The sequence below is a fragment of the Hemiscyllium ocellatum genome, chromosome 29 (assembly GCF_020745735.1).
Source record: "Hemiscyllium ocellatum isolate sHemOce1 chromosome 29, sHemOce1.pat.X.cur, whole genome shotgun sequence".
Lineage (NCBI taxonomy): Eukaryota > Metazoa > Chordata > Chondrichthyes > Orectolobiformes > Hemiscylliidae > Hemiscyllium > Hemiscyllium ocellatum.
Genome location: NC_083429.1, coordinates 34,495,869 through 34,520,211, shown reverse-complemented (window position 1 = coordinate 34,520,211; position 24,343 = coordinate 34,495,869). Strand labels below are relative to the sequence as shown.

General features: G+C 39.9%; 1 protein-coding gene across 1 annotated transcript in view; it reads left to right on the top strand.

Annotated features, from left to right (window-relative positions):
• Positions 1 to 24,343, top strand: part of igsf9bb (immunoglobulin superfamily, member 9Bb) — a 669,303-nt gene that overhangs the window by 409,692 nt on the left and 235,268 nt on the right. Inside the window, exon 4 of the mRNA XM_060846739.1 lies at positions 10,490 to 10,641. Coding sequence (XP_060702722.1) covers positions 10,490 to 10,641 — 152 coding nt within the window. The remainder of the gene's footprint in view (positions 1 to 10,489; positions 10,642 to 24,343) is intronic.

The following is a 24,343-nucleotide window of genomic DNA, read 5'->3' as shown; positions in this document are numbered from 1 at the left end:
ATACAAAGGCAGTATTGCCTAAAAATAGCTTGCCCCTTGTCTTTTCCTAATTAATCCTGGGAAATGTTCAAAATTTTCAGATACCTTATATCAGACAATTGCTTGGATGCTTGTTCTAAAAATGTACACTTTTACTTAAAACCTAAAAGGGAAGATTTAGATATTCTATAAAGAGTCTGCATTTTGATCCACACCCTTCCCACATTATTAAGACTGTGGAAATAAAATTGATGCAAAATGCCAAGCGAGCTGCTGACTTGCTTTCACCAACTTAACCTGCTGAGATTTAACCTGAGAGATTCATGCTGCAGCGATACAAAACTCTGGTGTGGCCGCATTTGGATTATTGCGTACAGCTCTGGTCACCTCATTGTAGGGAAGACTTGGAAACTTTGGAAAGGGTTCAGAGGAGATTTACTGGGATGTTGCCTGGTATGGAGGGAAAGTCTTACAAGGAAAGGCTGAGGGACTTGAGGCTGTTTTTGTTAGAGAGAAGAAGATTGAGAAGTGACTTAATTGAGACATATGAGATAATCAGAGGGGTAGATAGGGTGGACAGTGAGAATCTTTTTCCTTGAATGCTGATGGCTAGCATGAGGGGACATAGCTTTAAATTGAGGGGTGATAGATATAGAACAGTTGTCAGAGGTAGTTTCTTTGCTCAAAGAGTAGTAGGGGCGTGAAACGTCCTGCCTGTAACAATAGTAGGCTCGCCAACTTTAAGGGCATTTAAATGGTCACTGGATAGGCATATGGACGAGAATGGAATAGTGCAGGTTAGGTGGATTTCAGATTGGTTTCACAGGTTGGCACAACATCTATGGCTGAAGGGCCTGTACTGTACTGTAATGTTCTATGTTCTAATGCACAAAAGAAGGCTTAAATTCTCTTATTGAGAAGGTAATTATCCTCAGTATTCTCCATTTACCATGCGTCGACTCTCGGCCTCCTGATGTCCCAGAAAGAAATAACTGATATCACTATATTAAACGATTCATGTACTTCTAGGATGAGAAGGGTTAGGATCGAGGTTAGCCAATTAAAACTTACACCTGGAGGTAAAGTTAATGCCTTTTTTATGCTGTAATTGGGAAGAGGGTAGAGGAAACCATTTTTGAGATTGGATTACAGGTGCAAATTGTTCAATGTTATCATGTATCGTAAGGTAATATTAGTATCATTATTTCAGTAGTTAGATTTTGAACTAGTGACACATAGCTTTTGGTCCATTTGTAGGAAATGTTTTAATAATTAACTTGTCGGTATTTGTGGATTCATGATTTTAAATCACAGATGTCAAAGAACATCGGACTGATTCTGACAGCGGGAATGTGTTTATATTTTATGAATTCTACGATGAGAGACAACAGACAGTGAAAGTAAATATCTTCCTTTTGGTTTAGAGGAATCAAAAAATCCTTTTGGCATAGGAAAAATACACATTTTTGGGGCAGTTGGCAGAAAACTGGGCTGGGATGTAAGAACTTGTATATCCTGGAGAAGTTAGTTAATCCGGAACAATAAGGGAGTGCGTTACCTGAGTGTAAGGGTTTTAATTTGAAAATTCTAGACCAGAAGTGATTGGCTAGGAACACAAAGAATGTAAGTGAAACTAGGAATGTTTAAGATCAGTTGTGAGAATAATGAAGGAAAAGGCTATCAAGTTCTAAAAACTGGGATTAGAAATAAGTAATTACATTAAACCTTTCGATGTAATACAGAAGGGAAGTCTCTGTCTGGTGTTTGAGTACTGTGAATAGATGGTGTCGGGTTAGACAGGAATCTATTTTGCTATGGTTTTGAAATCTTTCATGAATTGTTTTCAAATAATTTGGTTTGTTCCATTTTATCTTCATTTAATTTATGTAATATGCCTCTGTTTCAGTGTGGTAACCAAATCTGCAGCATGATGTGCTTATGTTCAATTTTTTTAAAAACTGTGAAGCAAGATTTCAGTCTGCAATTGGACTTGTTCAGCTGTAACATCTGCTGGGATCACAACAAATGGGGATTCTTGTGAGATTCAAATTCCATGCATTTAAGGTAGATCTATGTCTTTTGAAAGTAACTGGTACATGGATCTTCTGGATGTAAAACAGTTGTGTTTCAGTCATGTTCATTGCACAAAATTTGAAGATGGATTTGAACGTTGCTACGAATTCCCTGGGATTTGAAGATATAACAATGCATTATTTGAAATATTTGACTAAAGTTAATTGAAAGAATTAAGGGATACATTGAAGGTCAAAATAAATTTAGGATTTCTTAATGAGGAGATATTTCATGTAATTATCCAAAATTTAGAGTTGAAGAAGGGAAACTTGAAATTGAAACACTGTAGCTGGAATTAGGTCAGATATTGTTTGAAGTTAAAAGACTTGAGACAGAAGAGAAATGAAGAAAGATGGAAATGACACAAAGAAATACATGGAGTAAGAATGGAAAAGGAAATTGAAGTCAAAAATAAACTTGAACTCTCAAAGTGATATGGAATCTAGACAACATTAGTTGACCATATAAAACCTTAAAAATAAAGATGGAAAGAAAAGATAATACCTCAGAGCATGATTCTGATTCCAATGTGAAATTTGACTGATCAAAAGCCTTACTTAGTAGTCTGGGAGGGAGGTGATGTGAAGTAAGAAGAGGTGAGGGAATGTTGAAGTCTGCTTAATAGTTACTCATTAATTAGTCTACATATTGAATCATCTTTTTTTTTCTGAGCAACTACTTTACTTGAATTTTATCAGAACCATCCAAAGTCTTTAATTTAAATAGTGACTTTCAGAGGGTTACACATGTAAGGGAATTCCCTGGTGGAAAATACAATTTCCCAAGCAATTCCTTCTGAGTCTGCTACATTGGGAATTTCAAAGGATCCCTGTGGGCAATCTCCCTGTCTTTGTGTGGGTTTCTGTCAAGTTCTGCATGTCCAAAGATGTGCAGGTTAGATGGATTACCCATGGTAAATACAAGATTATGTGGATAGGGTAGGGGAGCTGGATCTGAGCTCAATGATCTGCAGAGGGGCACAGCAGACTTGATGGGCTGAGGGACCTCTTTCCACACTGTAGGGATCCTATGATTCTATATGTATGCTGAAATAGTGTCAGTGAAGACTTTGCCTCCCAATTTCTGTCCATATTGGCACAAGACATCCCATGATCCTATGCAGACAGGACATTCACTCAAATATCTAACTGTTCATGGAAATTTCCTGTAATGGACTCTTTCAGTAAAAGTAGCTCAAATCTAATATTTAACAGCATTTGGCAATAAACAATGTAAGGCATCTTTCAACAATTTCTTTCAGTAATTTAAGACATGTCGTAAATTGAACCACAAATTGCTATTCTGATGGGAGAAAAGTGCAGCTTTTTTTCTCTTCATGTTCTTAGAGAACAATGTTAACAATGCAAATACCCACACCTAGAGATTTAAATTATCACATTTTATTTCATTATAGCATTGTTAAATTGATATTTTACTTAGGAACAGGTATTGTTGCTAATTAATTTTCATGATTTTGGACACTATGACAAAAATGCCAATTATTTTCTGTAGATTTAAGATTTCTGTGTATTTAAGAGTTAGTGATAATATGTGAACTTCCACCTGCAGGTTTAATTTCCATTCCTTTTTACTTGTAATAGATTTGAGAAAAGCATTATTCACATTGATTGGAATAGTTGTTCATAATTTTCCAAGCACGTGCTGTTAAAATTAGAAATTGTGAATTTGAGATTAGGAAACAAGTAGGAACATTATTACAGCAGATATTCTTCCCATGTAATATCAATCTTTTAAAAAATTTACATTGTGCAGCTAAGTATGTACAAAACTTTAATTATTCATATTAAATTGCTTTGACATTATTATCAGAAGGATTGACCAATTTATTTTAACTAGATTAGGCAATTGATGTAATAATACGTGTATGCTGACTAATATCAACTTCTCATTAATTTTCTGATTTGAAGGTGTTAGATGCAAAATTCAGCATTGGTTTTGACTTTCAGATGGTTACAAAACTAACAATATAACTTGGGATAAAATCAAGCAGACATTTCCACAGACAGTTGTCAAAACAAGATCGCAAAAGGCGAAACAGATTTCAGATTAATTAGAATCCAAAGATTAAATGATCAGAATAAACCTGAACTGCAAATTAAGTGTGTCAAAGACAAAAAGCAAATGCTCAAAATTAATATTAAGAGGAACTATTCATAGAACATAGAACATAAAACAATACAGCACAGAACAGGCCCTTCGGCTCTCAATGTTGCGCTGACCTGTGAACTATTCTCAGCTCATCCCCCTACACTATCCCAAAATCAACCATGTGCTTATCTAAGGATTGTTTAAATCTCCCTAATATGGCTGAGCTGACTACATTAGTAGGTAGTGCATTTCACACCATTACCACTCTCTGCGTACAGAACCTGCCTCTGACATCTGTCTTAAATCTATCACCCTTCAATGTGTAATTATGCCCCCTCGTACAAGCTGATGTCATCATCCTAGGAAAAAGATTTTCACTGTCTACCCTATCTAATCCCCTAATCATCTTGTATGTCTCTATCAAATCCCCTCTTAGCCTCCTTCTTTCCAATGAGAACAGACCCAAGTGTCTCAGCCTTTCCTCATAAGACCTTCCCTCCAGACCAGGCAACAAGCTGGTAAATCTCCTCTACACCTTTTCCAATGCTTCCTCATTCTTCCTGAAATATGGGGACCAGAACTGTACACAATATTCCAAGTGTGGCCGCACCAGCGTTTTGTACAGTTGCAACAGGATATTGCGGCTCCGGAACTCAATCCCTCTATAAATGAAACCTAATACACCATATGCCTTCTTAACAGCACTATCCACCTGGGTGGCAACTTTCAGGGATCTATGTACATGGACTCCAAGATCCCTCTGCACATCCACACTACTCTGGATACTCAATAGGGTGTAAGACAACAAAACAGCAATGCTTTGCTAAATTTGTGTGTAATGGCTTTATCTCAATACTGTTTCACCCTCAGCTAAGCTTTCTCCACCATCAAGACTGCCTAGATCTGCCTCTTTAAAGTCATGTTTTGTCTCAGCAAATCAGTTACTGGAGCCCTCTTCCAGGCCTTTGTTATCTGAAGATTTGACAATTTTAAAGCCTTTCAAATTGTCTTTCCACTTACCTGGGTTCAATTCCACCCTCAGGTGAATGTGTGGATTTTGCACATTCTCCCAGTGTCTATGTGAGTTTCCTCTGCATGCTCCATTTTCTTCCCACAGTCCAAAGATGTGCAGGTTAGGTTGATTGGCCATGCTAATTTGCCCATAGTGTCCAGGGGTGTGTAGGCTAGGTGGATTAGCTATTGGAAAAGCAGCATTATAGGGATGGGGTGGGTCTGGGTGGCTTGCTCTTTGGAAGGATGGTGTGGACTCAATAGGCCAAATGCTCTGCCTTCACACTGCAGGGATTCTATAAAAAGTATTTTTGTTTTTTTGACAAAACTAAAGTTTATAATATAAATCACCTGTTTGTCTGGACTAAACAAAGAATCATGACTCTGGATCCAATTACCTCAGATAAGAACAAGATACTTGACAGTCTTATGGCTGGGAGTCCTCCTGATAGTTGGCTATTTTGCTGAAGCTCATGTAGACTGACAGTTGCACCTAAGACATGCTAGGTTACTGGAATGGCAGTCTGGAAAGGTATGTTTGGCCTTTTATTAAGTCAATTGAAGCAGAGTTCTTTACATTGCGGCTTAAGATCAGATACTGCTAACCCGGAGGCCAAAGGACAGACCAGGAAGATCCAGTAAAGGCTGTCAAAGAGATTTCATGAAGTTGAGAGTGAATTTATTAATGTAGCATGTTCGCTGTGCAATTTTTCAAGCATCAAAGGAAGTGTAACAATCAACAGAGAAATGTGCAGTTCATGCCAGAGAAATGTAGAAGGCTGCTGAAGGAAGATGTCAACCATTCATTGCTTAGACATCTTAGAGCTCACCAAAGAACACCTCAAGGGTATGATTCGGTGCCATTATAATCCATACTTAAGAAAGACCAGCAAAACTCCTATTAAATAGCATATTTAACCAAATAAAATGTTCAAAGCACTTCACAATAAAATATGATGCCAAACCACATACCTTGGAAGACTGAGTGGAGCTTGCACATTCTTCCCTTTGTCTGCTTAGGGTTCCTCCAGACGCTCTAGTTTCTCCCACAATCTTAAGATATTCAGGTTAGGTGAATTGGCTAAAGTAAATACAAGGTTAGGGGGCTGGGTCTGGGTGAAATGCTCTTTATAGGGTTGGTGCAGACTTGATGGGCTGATTGGCCTCTTTCTGCACTGGTAGGAGTTGTATGATTGTCTGATTCTCTGAGGTAAACGTTCAGGTACATAAGTCATAACTTGGTCAAAGAGGTATACTTTAGTCAGTCTCTTCATAGGAGAAAAGTAAAATGAGAGGTTTATGGAATCAATTCTGGAGGTTAGGGCCCAGGCAACTGAAGACATGATAGTCAATAGAGTCAATGAATTATGTTAGTTCTAATCAGGAATGTTCAAAAGATCAGAATTAGAGATCAGATGTCTTGACAGCTTAAAATCTGATTGAAGATTTGTAGCTCGGGTATCCGTTGTTGTGGTTCTGCTCGCCGAGCTGGAAGTTTTTGCTGCAAACGTTTCGTTCCCTGGCTAGGGAACATCATCAGTGCTGTTGGAGCCTCGTGTGAAGTGCTGCTTTGATGTTTCTTCCGGTATTTATATTGGTTTGTTCTTGCCGCTTCCGGGTGTCAGTTTCAGCTGCAGTGATTTGTATGTGGGGTCCAGGTCGATGTGTCTGTTGATGGATGTTCTTGCCGTTTCTGGGTGTCAGTTTCAGCTGTAGTGGTTTGTATATGGTGTCCAGGTCAACGTGTCTGTTGATGGAGTTTGGGGATGAATGCCATGCTTCTAGGAATTCTCTGGCTGTTCTCTGTCTGGCTTGTCCTATGATAGTGGTGTTTTCCCAGTCAAATTCATGTTGCTGGTTGTCTGAGTGTATGGCTACTAGAGATAGCTGGTCGTGTCATTTTGTGGCTAGCTGATGTTCATGGATGTGGATTGTTAGCTGTCTTCCTGTTTGTCCTATATAGTGTTTTGTGCAGTCCTTGCATGGTATTTTGTAAACTACGTTAGTTTGGCTCATGCTGGCTATTGGGTCCTTTGTTCTAGTGAGTTGTTGTCTGAGCATGGATGTTGGCTTGTGTGCTGTTATGAGTCCTAAGGGTCGCAGTAGTCTGGCTGTCAGTTCTGAGACACTCCTGACGTATGGTAGAGTGGCTAGTCCTTTTGGTTGTGGCATGTCCTCGTTCCGTGGTCTATCTCTTAGGCATCTGGTGATAAAGTTGCGTGGGTATCCGTTTTTGGCGAATACCTTGTATAGATGTTCTTCTTCCTCTTTTCGCAGTTCTGGTGTACTGCAGTGTGTTGTGGCCCTTTTGAATAGTGTCCTGATGCAGCTTCGTTTGTGTGTGTTGGGGTGGTTACTTTCATAGTTTAAGACTTGGTCTGTGTGTGTTGGTTTCCTGTGTACCCTTGTGGTGAATTCTCCGTTGGGTGTTCTCTCTACTAACACGTCTAGGAATGGGAGTTGGCTATCCTTTTCCTCTTCTCGTGTGAATCGGATTCCTGTGAGTGTGGCGTTGATGATTCGGTGTGTTTTTTCTATATCTGTGTTTTTGATGATTACAAAGGTGTCATCAACATATCTGATCCAGAGTTTGGGTTGGATTTGTGGTATGGCTGTATGTTCTAATACCACAAATCCAACCCAAACTCTGGATCAGATATGTTGATGACACCTTTGTAATCATCAAAAACACAGATATAGAAAAAACACACCGAATCATCAACGCCACACTCACAGGAATCCGATTCACACGAGAAGAGGAAAAGGATAGCCAACTCCCATTCCTAGACGTGTTAGTAGAGAGAACACCCAACGGAGAATTCACCACAAGGGTACACAGGAAACCAACACACACAGACCAAGTCTTAAACTATGAAAGTAACCACCCCAACACACACAAACGAAGCTGCATCAGGACACTATTCAAAAGGGCCACAACACACTGCAGTGCACCAGAACTGCGAAAAGGGGAAGAGGAACATCTATACAAGGTATTCGCCAAAAACGGATACCCACGCAACTTTATCACCAGATGCCTAAGAGATAGACCACGGAACGAGGACATGCCACAACCAAAAGGACTAGCCACTCTACCATACGTCAGGAGCGTCTCAGAACTGACAGCCAGACTACTGCGACCCTTAGGACTCATAACAGCACACAAGCCAACATCCATGCTCAGACAACAACTCATTAGAACAAAGGACCCAATAGCCAGCATGAGCCAAACTAACGTAGTTTACAAAATACCATGCAAGGACTGCACAAAACACTATATAGGACAAACAGGAAGACAGCTAACAATCCACATCCATGAACATCAGCTAGCCACAAAACGACACGACCAGCTATCTCTAGTAGCCATACACTCAGACAACCAGCAACATGAATTTGACTGGGAAAACACCACTATCATAGGACAAGCCAGACAGAGAACAGCCAGAGAATTCCTAGAAGCATGGCATTCATCCCCAAACTCCATCAACAGACACGTTGACCTGGACACCATATACAAACCACTACAGCTGAAACTGACACCCGGAAACGGCAAGAACATCCATCAACAGACACATCGACCTGGACCCCACATACAAATCACTGCAGCTGAAACTGACACCCGGAAGCGGCAAGAACAAACCAATATAAATACCGGAAGAAACATCAAAGCAGCGCTTCACACGAGGCTCCAACAGCACTGATGATGTTCCCTAGCCAGGGAACGAAACGTTTGCAGCAAAAACTTCCAGCTCGGCGAGCAGAACCACAACGTCTTGACAGCTTGTAGAGTTGGAGTTGCAGAAAAGAGGCCAGGCTATGGAGGGATCTGAACGCAAAGATATATGAATAAAAATATACATCACCCAATCATCCTTTAACTTACACTTGCCAGAACTAAATCTTAGTTACTAATTATAACAGCTATTCATGTACCTGAGGCAAGACCCTCACTGTTGATGAGAAGCAATGACAATTGAATTAATGTAGTAGTCATGATGAATTATGTTATGTCAAGTTCCATTAAGAATCCTCCTACTTTTGCGATAATCAGTTTAACTTCACTTAACCTTTGATGGCAATGACTGTATCTGACCAATTCCAGTTTAATAAAGTAATACGTAGTAATACATCACTGTGCCCATCTCAATCTTTGATGACTCTGTGAAGAATAAGCTTGAATTCTACATAGTTCTAAATTGTTAGCTCTGCTGTTGATTCATTTGCTTTGGTTAATAATCATTACCAGTTAGACAGGACTGTGGGAGAAAATCCTGAAATGATGCAAGTAAGGCACCAAATTCATGTATTTGAATCTGGAGCTCAATCCATTGCATACAGATCACTGCAGGAGGCTACTAGAAGACTAGCAAAAATGTTTCAAAGGTGTCATCCAAAACAGCTAATCTATCCATCAGTTCAGGCAGTGCAGAATCAACATGTTGCATTTATTGGCCGTCTCAAAACTCATTGCACCAGTGTGGAAGCAAATCATCCTTGATGCCAAATGTTTGGCTGAGAAGAAGATCCTGAAGAATTGGGGAAAAGATTGGATCAATATAAATGACATTGGAATATCCAATACATTATTTCTCATGAATTTTCTATGATTTAGTATTTATTTATGACTATAGCTTGATAGGATTGAGAGAAATTTTGTTCAATTGTGTTTCATTTGACTCTCCAACCATTACAGAATTTGCACATCATGTTTATAGTTGTACATGGGAAAATGAAAGGATACGTTATAGAGGCACTACCTAATCGTGGGGATTTATGGAAGATTGTACACCATGAGAATATTTATTTCAACATGGTCTTAGATTATAGATTACATATTCACAGTGTAGATTGCTAGCTGACAGTATAACCTTAACATCATAACTGCATCAGTGCTCAGCAGTTGAAGTAATTAGCTCCACCAAACCCTATCACTGGAACAGTTTGTTAAATATTCAATTGGATCAATTTATTGAGACTTACGCAATTTATTGAGTTGTTGCTCCTATTATTCCCCTTATTTAACATAGACAGTCATTCCTTATTTTCTTTTCAGTTATTTCTATCATTGTGAGTTTTTTTTTTGGCTGAACTATTGGATTTAAGGTATAGAAAAGCTCTTTGCTTCTCATGCCTCCCATTGGCAAAAGGTTGTACCAGTGTAGAAATTAAGTTGAAATTATCAAAGGACTTGTGATCCCTCTATGGACACCTACACAAACTGATGCAATGGGTGAAAGATTACACACTGGTTTTTATAAGCATTTAAAGATACTAGTTCTAAATGTTGAATCTATTTTAAGAGGATTTTTGTTTTGTTTAGCTCCCCCTACTTTCACGGAAACTCCTTCACCCTATGTGGAAGCAAAGGAAGGAAGTAGCATCACTCTCACATGCACAGCATTCGGAAACCCGAAACCTGTTGTTAGCTGGCTGCGGGACAAAGTATTGCTGGAGAACTCTCGGAAATACACGGTAAGACATTAAAAGGAACATGTTTAAAATATGATATCACTGCAAAGAGCACCATTGATCTGCTGCCATGTTGTGGTCTTTTGCCTCCAGCAGGGTAATTGTACCTGAAGAGAGTACAGATGCTGAAAGATTCAATCGATTTTTTTTCTCTGTAGCATTCACTATCAATGTACATTACAGTCTCTGGCAGTTCAGAATTTTCATGAACATTGAGCTAATTAGATACAAAAAGAGGTATCATCAGCACCTCATGGTGCACGTCATGGGCCCCAGTTTAAAATGAGACTGAGACCTTAATAATCTCTGATCATATGCTTTAACAGTGATGATATAATGAGCATATCTCTTATGTAGAATGTAAGACATACCTAACAACCATCACTGAAATATGTTTCCCAGCCATACCCTTCCTGGCCTCTCATTATTTGCAGCAATTTTTAAAATTTCAGTCACCTTAACTAATAGCCTTGTTTTACATTAACATAGCAGATTCAATCCAAATTAAATGAACAGGTTCACCTTTTACTATTCTCATACAGAACAATAATCAGTTTCTTTCCCTTTCTTGTTTTTCTTTTGAGGAAAATAACTAAATTTTCTTCATCTCTGCACAATCCTCCCATCAGCTGAGATTGCCATTTTACCACATGGAAAACAGTGGATGTCATCCCACAACATGACACTCGGTAGCAAAATGCATCATGGCTCAAATATCCATTGCTGCACAGTTTGACATTAAGGAGAACTCACAAGAAAGAAGTCAATGTGCATCAAGTAGAAAATTCCCCACAGGCTTGATCCAAATGTAACACAATGCAAGATACCCAATAACTACAATCATTTCAGTTCTGATCGCTGATGATTGCAATGTTCAATAATATTCACAACTGTTTAGGTATTGAAACAGCCATTGCAACATGCAGCAAAACCGAGACAATATTTAGGCTTGGACTGATAAATTTGCAAATCTTTGCACACAGGCTTCAGCAAGTGACAACCACCTCCAAGAAGAGAATACCTAACCATTTTCCCTTGACCTTCAAGCTATCATTCAATTGGTCACCTTCAACATCTTGAGTATTATCGTTAATCAGAAATTTAACTGTAATAGCACAGTAAGTACTGTGGCTTCAGAAGCAGGTCTGACGTTGGTGTTCTACAGCGAGTAGTTTGCCTCTTGATCCCCCACAAAACCAGTCCACAATATACAAGGCAGAGGCCAGGAGTGTGATGGAATCTCCTCCCATAAGCTGGAAACTTCCACAATACCCAAGAATCTCCACATTCATAGGAAAGCAGTCCAGCTTAGTATCTTAACCAACACAATCAACATTCACTTTGTCTGCATACAGTGGCTGCCGAATATATCATCTCTAAGATGTACTACAGCAACTTGACAAAAAATTGTTTTCAGTGCCAATCAAAAGCACAGACTCAAGTAGAACAAAGGCAGCAGATGCCTGCAAACATGCGCAACTAGTTGCTCTGTTACTCACACATCATCCTGATTTGGAAAGAAATCAAAGTACAACAAACCTAAACCTTCTGGTGCATGTGAATGCACAGCTGTCCTTTGCCATGCAAGAAGGCACTAAGCTACATTGATGGCAAAAAAAAATGTTTTGACAACAAAGACTGTTGTGTTGGAGGGACTTTTATTTTGGTCATTTGCCATTTCTCTGCAATATAAGTGTGCTAGATTTGATGTTGTGCCTCCGCTATGTTGCACAAGAGTAGCAGGTCCAATCATGGTTGCTGTTTGCATTTGGATTTTGTACTTAGGAGCCAGATCCTGGACATGCTTAATGTCACTACCTGTGCATCAAGCTCACTTTCAACACAATTGACTGATCTTCACTTGAAGATAGCATCACATCAGCAGTGCAGATATAGGCAGGGTCAAGACCCAGAAACGGCCTGAAGATCAGGTTCCTGACCCTGAATTGAAAATCAAGCTCATAACATCTGTGTTATTGTATTGGACCATGACTTTGTTGGTTGGCTGAAATAGAAAATGTCTAATCTAAAGGTGGTTATTTCAGCTGATATCTTCCTACATCAAGAGTGATTCTGGAAACAAGATTGCATAAGCACTAAGCTTTAACAAGACAATGGTGCAAGAGATTGGTATAGCCAGGTGACCTTGTTCAGCCACTTACAAACTACCCTAGGGATCTGAAAGCTTGAAGGTATTCCCAGCTGTAAAGAAATTAACTGCACAGTGGAACAATAGCAGATATTTGTCATTGTGCAGGAGCTGAGAATGTCAAATGATAATGCATGCACTGATGTTCTTAAGGGATCAGACTTGTCCCATCAACTGTAACATGACACATAGCATGCTAAAAAATCTCGCTGTTCAGATAAATGAGAGAAAGGACAGAAAGGCTTGATAAAGAAAGTCAAGCAATCTTTAACAACAGATTTTATCATCATAAATCATACGGCATTTTGAATTTAAGTAACTGAATATGGATTTTTACAATTTGTTTTATTATACAGGATTGAAGGATAGAAATGAAATTTAAATGGATTTTCATGAAGGCAGGACATAAGTAATTATTCAAAAAGCTTTGTGTATCTTAACAACTCTGTTTTCCACAAGTGATAGAATTTTATATGTAATACAGAATCCAAACATCAATTATCCGAATTTCGGATTATCTGGACAAGATCTCAAAGTCCCGTAAAACGTTATTCGTTATCCAAACAATCCGTTATCCGAACAAAATACTCCTTGCATGTCCCATTCAGGTAACTGGGGTTGTTCTGTAGTTTTAAAGATACTACATTCTCATGGCTCAGAATATCAGTTAAACATTAGAAGGATCTTCATATGTTGATGTGCTGCTTGTTAGTTGTTATGTTAGAACGGATATAGCAGCTCTGGAAAAGTAGGGAAGAGATTGCTGTTCTTTAGTTAGAGCTTACATCTGTAGCATATGAAGCCAACCTCACAAGATCTGGTCATTAATGTAGAAGCAAGCCCAGTGTGTATCTGTTTTTTGAGAAAGCAACCAGGCCATAGCGTTCTTATTTTTTAGGTTGCTCTTAAGGTTGCTTTGTTGGTTTTCAGGATCTTCTCTTTGGCACTGAAGGGCGACATTACACAAACACCTTTTAAAAGGTTGCAGTCACATAAAGATGTTACCTTTTGTACTTGTGTTGACATACGGATTATTTGGACTCTCAGTGGATTGAGATCAGAAGAATTAATCAATATTTTATTATATTACCAACCCTCCATTAATGACACAACATACAAAGAAAGCATTGATTTTCAACACAATATTACTTAAATTGCCATAAGCCAGCAGGCATAAGTTAACAACAAAAGTGTTTTTCAAAATAACTGGCACATACACCTACACACAAATAGTCATGAACCTCAACACAGCTTCTAGGTTGAGTTCACGTTTAATGCATTTCCATTCTATGTTCACAAAGCTAAAAGATCTTAAACAGATGGGTACTACCCTCTTTACTTCATTTAAAATCTAAAACTCAGATGGAAGTTTAGCAATTAACATAGTGTTCATTGCAGTAGCATCCACTGCATTTTCCCACATAGTAACACTGCACTTATGCTTCTTTAAATTAGAGATTCCACATTTATTTGCAAACAACTCATTACCTTCGCAATTTCAAGGTTTCCAGCTCCGAGTTTTTGGAGTGGTCCTTTGTTGACAGGTTTTAAACTATTCTCTCTTGCTTGTAATCTTCCCCACCCTGTCCATTCCCCCATACATCCTCCTATTTCACCTCTTTTGTAGCCTCCCTCAGCCTCCCACACTCCTCTTCCCCGTGTCACTGTTTTGCACAGCCCAATTGCAGACTCACCTCCCTTGCAGCCTCACTCCTCCCCTTAGAACTCTATCACCCTCCCAAATCCCCACAGCCCTTGCAGCCTCCCCATCTCTCCTAAACCCTCTTGAAGCCTCCTGGGCCTCCTCCACTTCTCCCTTCTCAGCCAATTGACCTCAGTTATAAGCTGCTAGCTCTCAGCCACTGCACCCCCGACCCCATTCTCCCTGCTGTCAATCTTTCCTAGACACTTTCACAGTGATCCTTCATTTTGAACATTCACTTAACAGCATGTCTCCTAAATTTATTGCAGATAGGAAACATAGGAGAAACCCAGCTTGTGACTGCAAGAGGAGCTCCTAACTGGTTCCTTCCATTCAATTTATGTGGTAAAATTTCCTCTGATAGGACACTCCCATGAAGGAATATTCCAGGAGGCTTTGGCAACTTTAGAATTGGATGCCTACTATTGTTGTGTATTCTGAAAATTAAAAGCAGCTCGAAGTTTATCCCATTTACCCAAAGCTCACTATGACGCTGTTATTAACATTGCTTCATATACATCTAATCAGTTTTCCCTTACAAGAGGCAATAACCTCTACATTAAGCATTTCCTGGGATAAAGCCTACGATGTTATTTTTCTTTGTTGGCATGAGACAGAGAGCAGTGAGATCACGGATCCTTTTGTAGGATCATGGCTACACATTCAGATGACTTAGGCATTCGACGGCAGAGACTCTCATTGTTATTGCTTATTACAGTCTGCTTTACGATTCCTTGTGAGGGAACAGATGTTCTACATCTGTTTGGCACTGGGTGAAATTGGCTCTCCTTCACTAACTTTCCTGATTAATGCTCATTTGCGAGGAAGACTATTCTGGCTGAACCAGAAAACTCTTCCTGATGTTTTGAGAGATCTGAGTCCCATGCCCCCAATCGGTGTAATTTAGGTGATGCATTATGAAAAATAGTGGCAGACCCAGAGGGAAAAATAGGAAAAACCCAGAGATACTTGGAAAGGTAGCCAAAGGTCCTCTTTTTTGACATATATGGATCAGTATGTCTCTCAGATCAGTTTTGCTGTTCTTTCCTTCTGAGTGACCCCTCATCAATGTTCCTTGTATTTTTTTTAAATTAGTGAGTGGATATCCACAGTGCTTGCACAGTATCACCTTTCAAAACAACTTGTCAGTGTGGCTGCTGCTGTCAATCAGTATGTGAGGAACCTCAGAGCAGCTTAGATGGAACATTGCCCAAATTATGGGAGGATTGGCAAGTGCTGAGCCTGCTCACCATAAATAAGCAAATAACTAAGAGTGAATTGAGTTTATTAGATGTGCCCTTGGTCCCAATATTGCTCTGCCTGCACCATGGTGTAGTTAGAGTGTGAAAGCTAGTGGAAGTGGACAGCTTCTTTTCACTAAGCTGGTAAAACGCCAGAAACAAAAATGGGGCACAAACTTTGAAGAGTGCACCTTGTTCATCAGAGGCATTCCTGTCCACCGCCCACTCACTCACAGCCCCTCTGACGATCGTACCCCTCAGTCTTCCTTGACGTACGTCCTTTACCATCCACTTCTCCAATCTGCTTTCTAAAGTGTCAAATCCACCTGCACCCTCCCTACACGGAGCCTTGCTCCCTGCTCCAAGCCCTCAATTCACCTGTGTGTCGTATCCATTGGCCATTTCACATGGGACTGATTGCAATCTCATTAACATCCACTACTCAAATCTGGCACTACTGGGATTGTCCGAGCTGCTGGAGGAACAGAAGTCACACTCTACATTAGTTTAGTATAACTACAATATTTTATGGCTCCAGCGCAGGCTTGTTCTTCATCTGTTATCCTTCCCCCACCAACCCTGTTTGTTTCAGCATCCCAACTGTCTTGTCCATCACGACACTTTGTACATGTGTCATTGTATCTCATTTTCAGATCCAAGCTTTTGATGTCACAAAAGGGTCAGTGACCATGATGCCAATAGAGTGCCTTAATAGTAATTCATAGGAAAAGGAATAGAAACCTCTGTCCTCGAAAAATGATTGATATATCTGTGTGGTGCACAGTAAATTGGAAGATACCAACTTTATCTCTTCCTATTGCTTGGAATGACTCAATGGAGTAAAACCCTACAGGATTGGTCTGCAAAACCCTGCTCTCCAGCATCCATTTTAGCTGGACACTGAATATCTACATAGTTTCTTTAGTTGCTGAGTTCACATTATCATGGCATTTTCCTATTCATTTAGTTTTAGGGATCTTTTTAGGGACATTTAATATGCAGAGCATCGGCATCACAGATGCCTCCACACTGCAAAAAAGCCACATAATGAGCAAATACCCCCTATTGGGACGAGTTTTGTGTTATCAACCCCATTATTTCTCAATCTAAAATGTTTGTTTACTTTTCTGACCTTTAACTCTCTTTAACACGTGTATTCCTAGCATTGCGAGTATACCCCTTAACCCATAGCATCCCAAAGTCGGGGTCAGGTCAAAAACTGAAGCTTTGGAATTCTCCTCCCTTTGATTACATGAAGTTTCTCATCACCACACGCCCTTCCCTCCCTTCCAAGGGTTTAGGGGGGAAGCCTCAAAATAAGATTATGGTTGGGAGGGATGTTTGGAAAGCAGGTTATACACATTCGAAGTTTCTGTTTCTGCCAAGCTTAATTGCTTATTTGCTCATTGTCTTGAATACTCAATGTAAATTTTAACCATGGAACAGTACTTTGTTTTCTATTCTGAAATTTCCTATCATTAATATTTAATATTCTTTATGGTTTATTTTTTAAAATAGCTATTTTCTTGAGTGAATTCCTGTACATCTCTGCACTGCCATAATCAAAATCTAACATGCACCCATAGATATAGAGACTAAATACACATGCAAGTGTATAAACTTCACAGTAAATTCGATGATGAAATAAAACAAAGGATCCAACCAACACAACCAATACAATATGAAGTCTAAACTTTACACAGGATTGCCTGGCACCCACCATTACAACATTTTGTTTGTTTATCAGAAGAATTCAAACAGTACTTGAAGATATCTATGAATTCACACATATAAGTAATCTTTCCTAACTCAACAGTCATCATAATTAATTCAAACAGCCCTCAAATTAGATCCTAGATGCAAGAGAATGTGGCATATTGAAATCCCTCTCCTGAAGCATCAACGCATTCATTAGCAATCATAAGACTCTGTTATTTCTTAATTTTTAAACTAAAGATATAAATTGTACAATCATGTGGTGAAATTGCTCCTTTAATTAAAGATTGCAAAGCACTGACTCTATAATTAATGACCTGGCAGCAAAATCACATTCTCAAAAACTTCCTGTTTTAAAGTCACATTTTCTGGTACATTTGGTTTGTTATGCATTAGTTATTGAACTAACAGCACAGAGGCCAGTATCCCATCACCAAGTCACCCTTTATTTACGAGTGCACAGTACACTGGATATGGCCAGCCAGCTCAGAGACCTGAGGAGATTCCAAATCCCCTGCTTAAATATATTTTTTCTTTTTCTTTTTCTTTCTTTCCTGAAGGCAGAGTATACTCTCAAAGGCAGAAGCTGCTCCTGAAGGCAGTGAACGCACATCTCACAGTGCAGACACAAGTGTTCAGTTCCCACAGAAGCCTGGTCCACCACAGAGACCCAGGCCTACTCACAGTCCATTTCAATAGATGCAGCTGACCCACAGGGGCTCAGTTCAATCACAAAAAAGTGAAAACACATGCAAAAATAAAGTGCAACACTAAACCTAATAGTGCACGGGCCTAGCCCTGCCACAAATCATCACTGTCCTTGCTCAAAAAACAAAAAAGAGTAATACACAGGCTACACCCAGCTATCTCCTGGTTATATTTTTTCTTCTTTTTTCTTTACAATAAATTGGTCTACTCAAAGAGGTCAGGCCCCCCATGGAGTTTCAGTTCATGCACAGGAATTGAGGCAGGGGAAGGTCAGAAATTCAGTCCAAACAGCTGACCATGGAACAAAGAATAAGTCCCACCACCAAATTTCCTCTTCTACTTCCACATCTTCTCCAAAATAACAATACTGCTGGTTGCAATGTGGCAGCTGAAAAGCCAGTTCCCCTGGGAAAGGGAATAAAATCAGTCGTGCCACTGGCTGCAGCCAGCCAGATTAAAGTCAGTTCCTCAGGAAGGAAAATGATACGACTCTGTTAAAAGAGAAAAGGCCCACAATACCACTGGCTGTGGCCAGCCAGCCAGCTCAAGAGCCAATGCCCATCACCTGCTGCTGTTTCAAGCCCGCCCCCCAGTCTGGAAATATCAGGTTTGACCGAGTACCGAGTCTTTTCCCCATCATCAACTCTACTGGAGCTATCCCTGTTGTTGCATGAAGGGTCATCCTATAAATTGAACAGGAACCTAGATAGGTCAAATGACACTGTAGGCTGCTTCTTTAAACCTGCCTTCAACGTTTGGACTGCTCTTTCCACAAGACCATTAGATGATGAATCGTATGGAGATGTCCATTTGACTTTAGGAAATACTCAGATTCCTGCTGGTAAATGACATTCCATTGTCCATAACCAACACATCTGAGAGTCCATGTATCATTAACAATGTTCACAGCTTCTCAATCGTTATCCCTGAACTTGTCAAATGAACTTTATGCACATCTAACCACTTTGAATGGATGTCTATAATGACCAGGAACATTGAGCCCATGAAAGGACTGTCATAGTCAACATGCAACCAGGTCCAGGGTTTCCTCAGTCATTCCAATGATTGCGTGGACACTGCTGGTGGCAATGTTTGTTCTTGTTGGTATGCTGGACACTGTCCCACCATTGCAGCTATGATGGCATTCCAACCCTGGTGACGAGACACAGGTTCTTGCTTGCATCATCATCTTGGAAACCCTGGATGACTCTGCTGGAGTTCAGCCAATATCTGGTGGCAAGGTATCCCTTGGACAACCACCCTTGCTCCCCACAGTAATATGCTGTCCTCTACAGTAGTCTGGTCTCGCTAGGTCCAGAAAGGTTTCAGTTCTGGTTGTGATGGCCTTTCTGTTTCCTCCATTACCACCAGCTGTTACAGTTTCACTAGGACCGGATCTTTTTGTGCCTATAGTCAAATCTTGTCAGCAGTGACTGGAAGGATGTCCAGAAAGTTTAAAACCAAAACTGACTCTTCAAGGGGAGGCACCACTGATGAGTATCTGGCAATGTGAGGCAGATCAAGGTAAAGCATTAGCCACTTAGCTTCCTGGACAGTGTTCTAACTTGTATGCACTGAGAGTAAGGGCCAATGCTGAATTCTACTGGAATTTCTGAGCAGCACCTGCAGTAGCCCTAACAAGAGTATTTAATCTGTTGCTAGGACAAATTCCCATCCATAAAGGTACTGGTAGAACTTCCTCATGCTAAAGATGACCACCAAACCTTCCTTCTCTATCTAGACATATTTGCATTTGGCATCAGCCAAAGTCCAGGAGCATGTGCTATTGGCCGTTCCTCTCCATTGGGCCACCGGTGAGCCAACACTAACTCAATACCATATTGGGAGGCATTGCATGTCATTACTACATCTTGATTGGGATTGTAGTGACCCAACACCTTAGATGACAATAGCTTTTTTTTTCATTTCCCTCAAGGCTACTTCTTGGCTATATGACCATTTCCAAGGCTGACCATTTTTCAATAGGAGGTGTAAGGGTGCCAAGATGCAGGCTAGCTTCCATAAAACTTTTCCACAATAATTCAGTAACCCAAGGAAAGACCTAAGCTCCGGAACAGACCTGGGAGCTGGGGGTCCTTTTATTGCCCTCACTTTATCTTCCAATGGGTGTTGGAACCCAAGTAACCCAAGTAAGTCATTCGGACTGCCTAGTACATACTTTTTCCCATCTAAGATGCACGCTTGCCTGGAAGAAATGTTTAAGCACTATGTCCAAGTTCTTCAAGTGCTTTTTATTGGTCTTTTCTGTTATTACCACATCATCCAGATAAATGGCAACCTGGTGTAGCCCTTGTAAAATGATCAGCCAGTAAAAGATTGGTTGACTGACAGGAAGCAAAGTGTGAGGTTAAAGGAGTGCTATTCTGGCTGGCAATCAGTGACTAGTGGTGTGCTTCAGGAATTGGTGTTGGGACTACAATTATTTACAATTTGTATAGATGATTTGGAGTTGGGGACCACTCATACAATGTCAAAATTTGCCAATAACACTAAGATGAGTGGCAGAGCAAAGTGTGCAGAGGACTGTGAAACTTTGCAGAGGAACATAGACACATTGAGTGAGTGGGCAAAAGTCTGGCAGACGGAATACAATGTTAAGAAATGTGAAGTCATACATTTTGGTAGGAGTAACAGCAAAATAGATTATTACTTGAATGGTTAAAAACTTACAGCATGCTGATTCGCAGAGGGACCTGGGTGTCATTGTGCATGAATCGCAAAAAGTTGGGCTGCAGGTACAGCAAGTAATTAGAAAGGTAAATGGAATTTTGTCCTTTATTGCTAAAGGGGTTGAGTGTAAAAACAGAGACATTATGTTACAGCTGTACAATGTGCTGGTGAGGTCACACCTGGAGGACTGTGTGCAGATTTAGTCTCCGTACTTGAGAAAGAATGTACTAGCAGTGGAGAGGGTGCAGAGGAGTTTCACTGAGTTGATTCCAGAGTTGAGGGGGTTGGCTTATGAGGAGAGGCTGAGTACATTGGGATTATATTCATTGGAATTCAGAAGAATGAGGAGGGATCTTATAAAAACATATAAAATTATGAAGGTATTTTATGAAGATAAAATAGAAATAGACAGGATGTTTCCACCAGTAGGTGAGACTAGGGCAAGAGGGCATGGCCTCAAGATTAGAGGAAGCAGGTTTAGAACTGAACTGAGAAGGAATTTCTTCACCCAGAGGGTTGTTAATCTATGGAATTCCTTGCCAAGGGAAGTAGTTGACGCTACTTCAGTAATCGCTTTTAAAGCTAAGGTAGATACTTATTTGAAAAATAAAGGAATTAAGGAATATTGTGAAAACACAGGTAAGTGGACCTGAGTCTATGAAAAGATCAGCCATTATCTTATTGAGTGATGGAGAAGGCTCGAAGGGCCAGATGGCCTACTCCTGGTCCTAGTTTTTATGTTCTTTTACCAAATGGTCTCTGAGCGTCTCATGTAGTGTTAACCCAAAAATCACACGCCTGTGCCAGTCATCTTAACCTCATCAAAATCCTGATACAGACTCCCCTGCTTCTCTAACAGCCAAATAAAATTGACAGCGTCTCAGAATCACAAGAGATGTGGATTTCTTAATCAACTCATTCAACTCTTAGAAGGTTTTAGTGTCTGTTGCCCCGGAAAGTTAAGGCCCTTATAACCGAAAATATTGCAGTTCCACAAGCAGTCAGAAGGATAACTCATTGTTTTTCATCTGTCCCTATATCAAGTGCCCAGAAAAAAATCTTTCCACATACTAGGCCCAGTCTTTGACAGCAGGATCAAATGAGTTGAGCTTTCCAAATAAAGATAGAATGTTTGAAATGTTTACCCCAATTCTAAAATGACTGTTACAAGCGAATGTTCTTCAGGCACTTCCTGTTTTCTCCCATCGCGACTGAAATAACTCCACAGAGGCAGCTATCCTGTCACTAAGTCACCCTTTATTTACAGGTACACAGTACACTAGCTGTGGCCAGCCAGTTCGGAGTCAGTTCTCTGACCTGAGGAGATTCTAAATCCCTTGTTTACATTTTTTAAATTTTATAAAACTGTACAAAATTCAGACAGTTAACAGTTAACAATAAACAGCAGTTTACAATAAGCAGCAATTTACAGGGGAAAGGGATTGCAAGGCCAAACCCCAAACCCCACCATACAACCAATTATCCCTTCTTTTCTTGAGGAGATTCTAATCTGCTGTTTTTTTTAAATATCCCCTCCCCACACTACTACCAGGCAGCGGTAGTACTTATTTCTCCCCAGCACCCATGTTGTATGCCTGCAGGTGGAGGAAGCAATGAAGAAACAATGAGTGCAGAAATCTTTATTCATATTCCACCACCAGAAAGAAAAAATTGCCTGAGTGGCCAGTAACAAGCAGTGCCCTTCTCTTTAGGGACAATACCTACGTGAATGGAAAGTTGAAGGGGAAGGAAGGGATTAAATATAGAATGGGAAGGGGAAATAAAGCACTCCATACCCCACAGTGCCAACCTCTCCCTGAAGACCTTGAGAGTAACAGTAGATGTTGGTCAGCCAGGGCTTCCTGGTTAACAAGCCCAGTTAATGATTTTGTAGTCAACAAGGTCCACCTGATTCCAATCACGACAGTTATGAATAAAAATATACTCACTCTCACATTTCCTTTAAGGGAAAATTTCAGCATTGTAGCATCCTGTTTGGTGTTAACTCCCCTTATTAATCAAACTGTCTCACGACTCAGTATCAAGTTTACTTTAAATGAAGTAAAACCTTCCAGAAACATATACTTAATAACATCAAATACTATTCAAGTAATGTCACTTGCACACTGATGGGCTTCTTGTCTTGTATCTGATTGTCTCAAAGATTGGGACAAGTTCATGGGAAGTGCAATAAGTGCCAAAAAAGTAATTTAATTGACGTTGTGGAAACAACTAAATCTTAAAAACACAGAAAATGCTGGAAATACTCCAAAAATCTGGTTGTATCTGTGAAAGCAGAAACCGTGTTAGTATTTCTACTCAATGACCTTTTATCAGAACTGGAGCATGTGAGAGATGTAACCATTTTTGGAAAAGAATCGGAGGATGAAAGTCAAACCAGATTAAAAACAAAAGGAATGATTGCACAAGTTGAAGGGGATTAGGAAGGTCAAGTGAAACATGGTCGAGAGGAGGTGTAAATGGCACAGATTAATTATCAGCACTTCCTTCTGAAAAATGGAAATGTCACATGATTTGAAATTATTGAACTCTTTTGTTGAATCTGGAAGGCTGCAACAGTGTTAATGAGGAGACAAGGTACTGTTCCTCCAGTATACATTGAACATCATGAGCACAATATGTGGTGACATGGGAAAAGAGGTCATTGTGGGTAAGGGGCAGAGAATTCGAATAACAGATGAACAAAAGTTCACAGTATTGATTGTGGACTATAATATGTTGAATGAACTAGATAACCAAATAGCCAAACTTTTTCCAAGCTGATTGTCATGTTGAAGTATTTCGTGCACTTCCAGTCACTACTTTAAAATTTTGAAAGCAGACAATTAAAATAACTGCTGCAGATCATGTTACTTTTGGCATTTTGAGCTTCAGACAGTCCCAAGTCTCAAGCAAATATATAATTAAATATGGATGTTCCCAGCCATCCAGGAATTTCCATGTTCCTTTGTTTAAGAGTGGATGATCAACACACAGCCTGTAGCATTCCATTCAGATCCAAATCATCTTCACACAATATGTCTTTAGTCTCTGATAGAATATGGGTGTGACCAGGCCAGCAGTTATTAAAATTTATTTATCAACCTGTTATTATCGACCTCAGGAGCAGTTGGGATTTGAACCCAGGCCTCCTAGTCCAGTGTTAAGGACACTATTCTCATCGGCCACTAATTATTGCCTATTCCTAATTAGGACTTGAACTAAGTGGACATTTCATAGAGCAGTTAAGCGTAAACTTCATTTCTGGAGGTGAGACGCAGGCCTCACAGGTTAGGGAAGAGATTTCCTTCTTTATAGGACATTAATGAACCTGGTGGATTTTTGTGACACTCAATGATATGTCTCATGGTCACTGTTGCTGGTACCTTCAGTCAAAATTCCTTCAATTTACCAATGCATTAGCATAGACCTCTGCTTTCCTAGGAGAAAGTGGAGACTGGGATGCTGATCTATATCAACCAAATGGACATTCCTGAT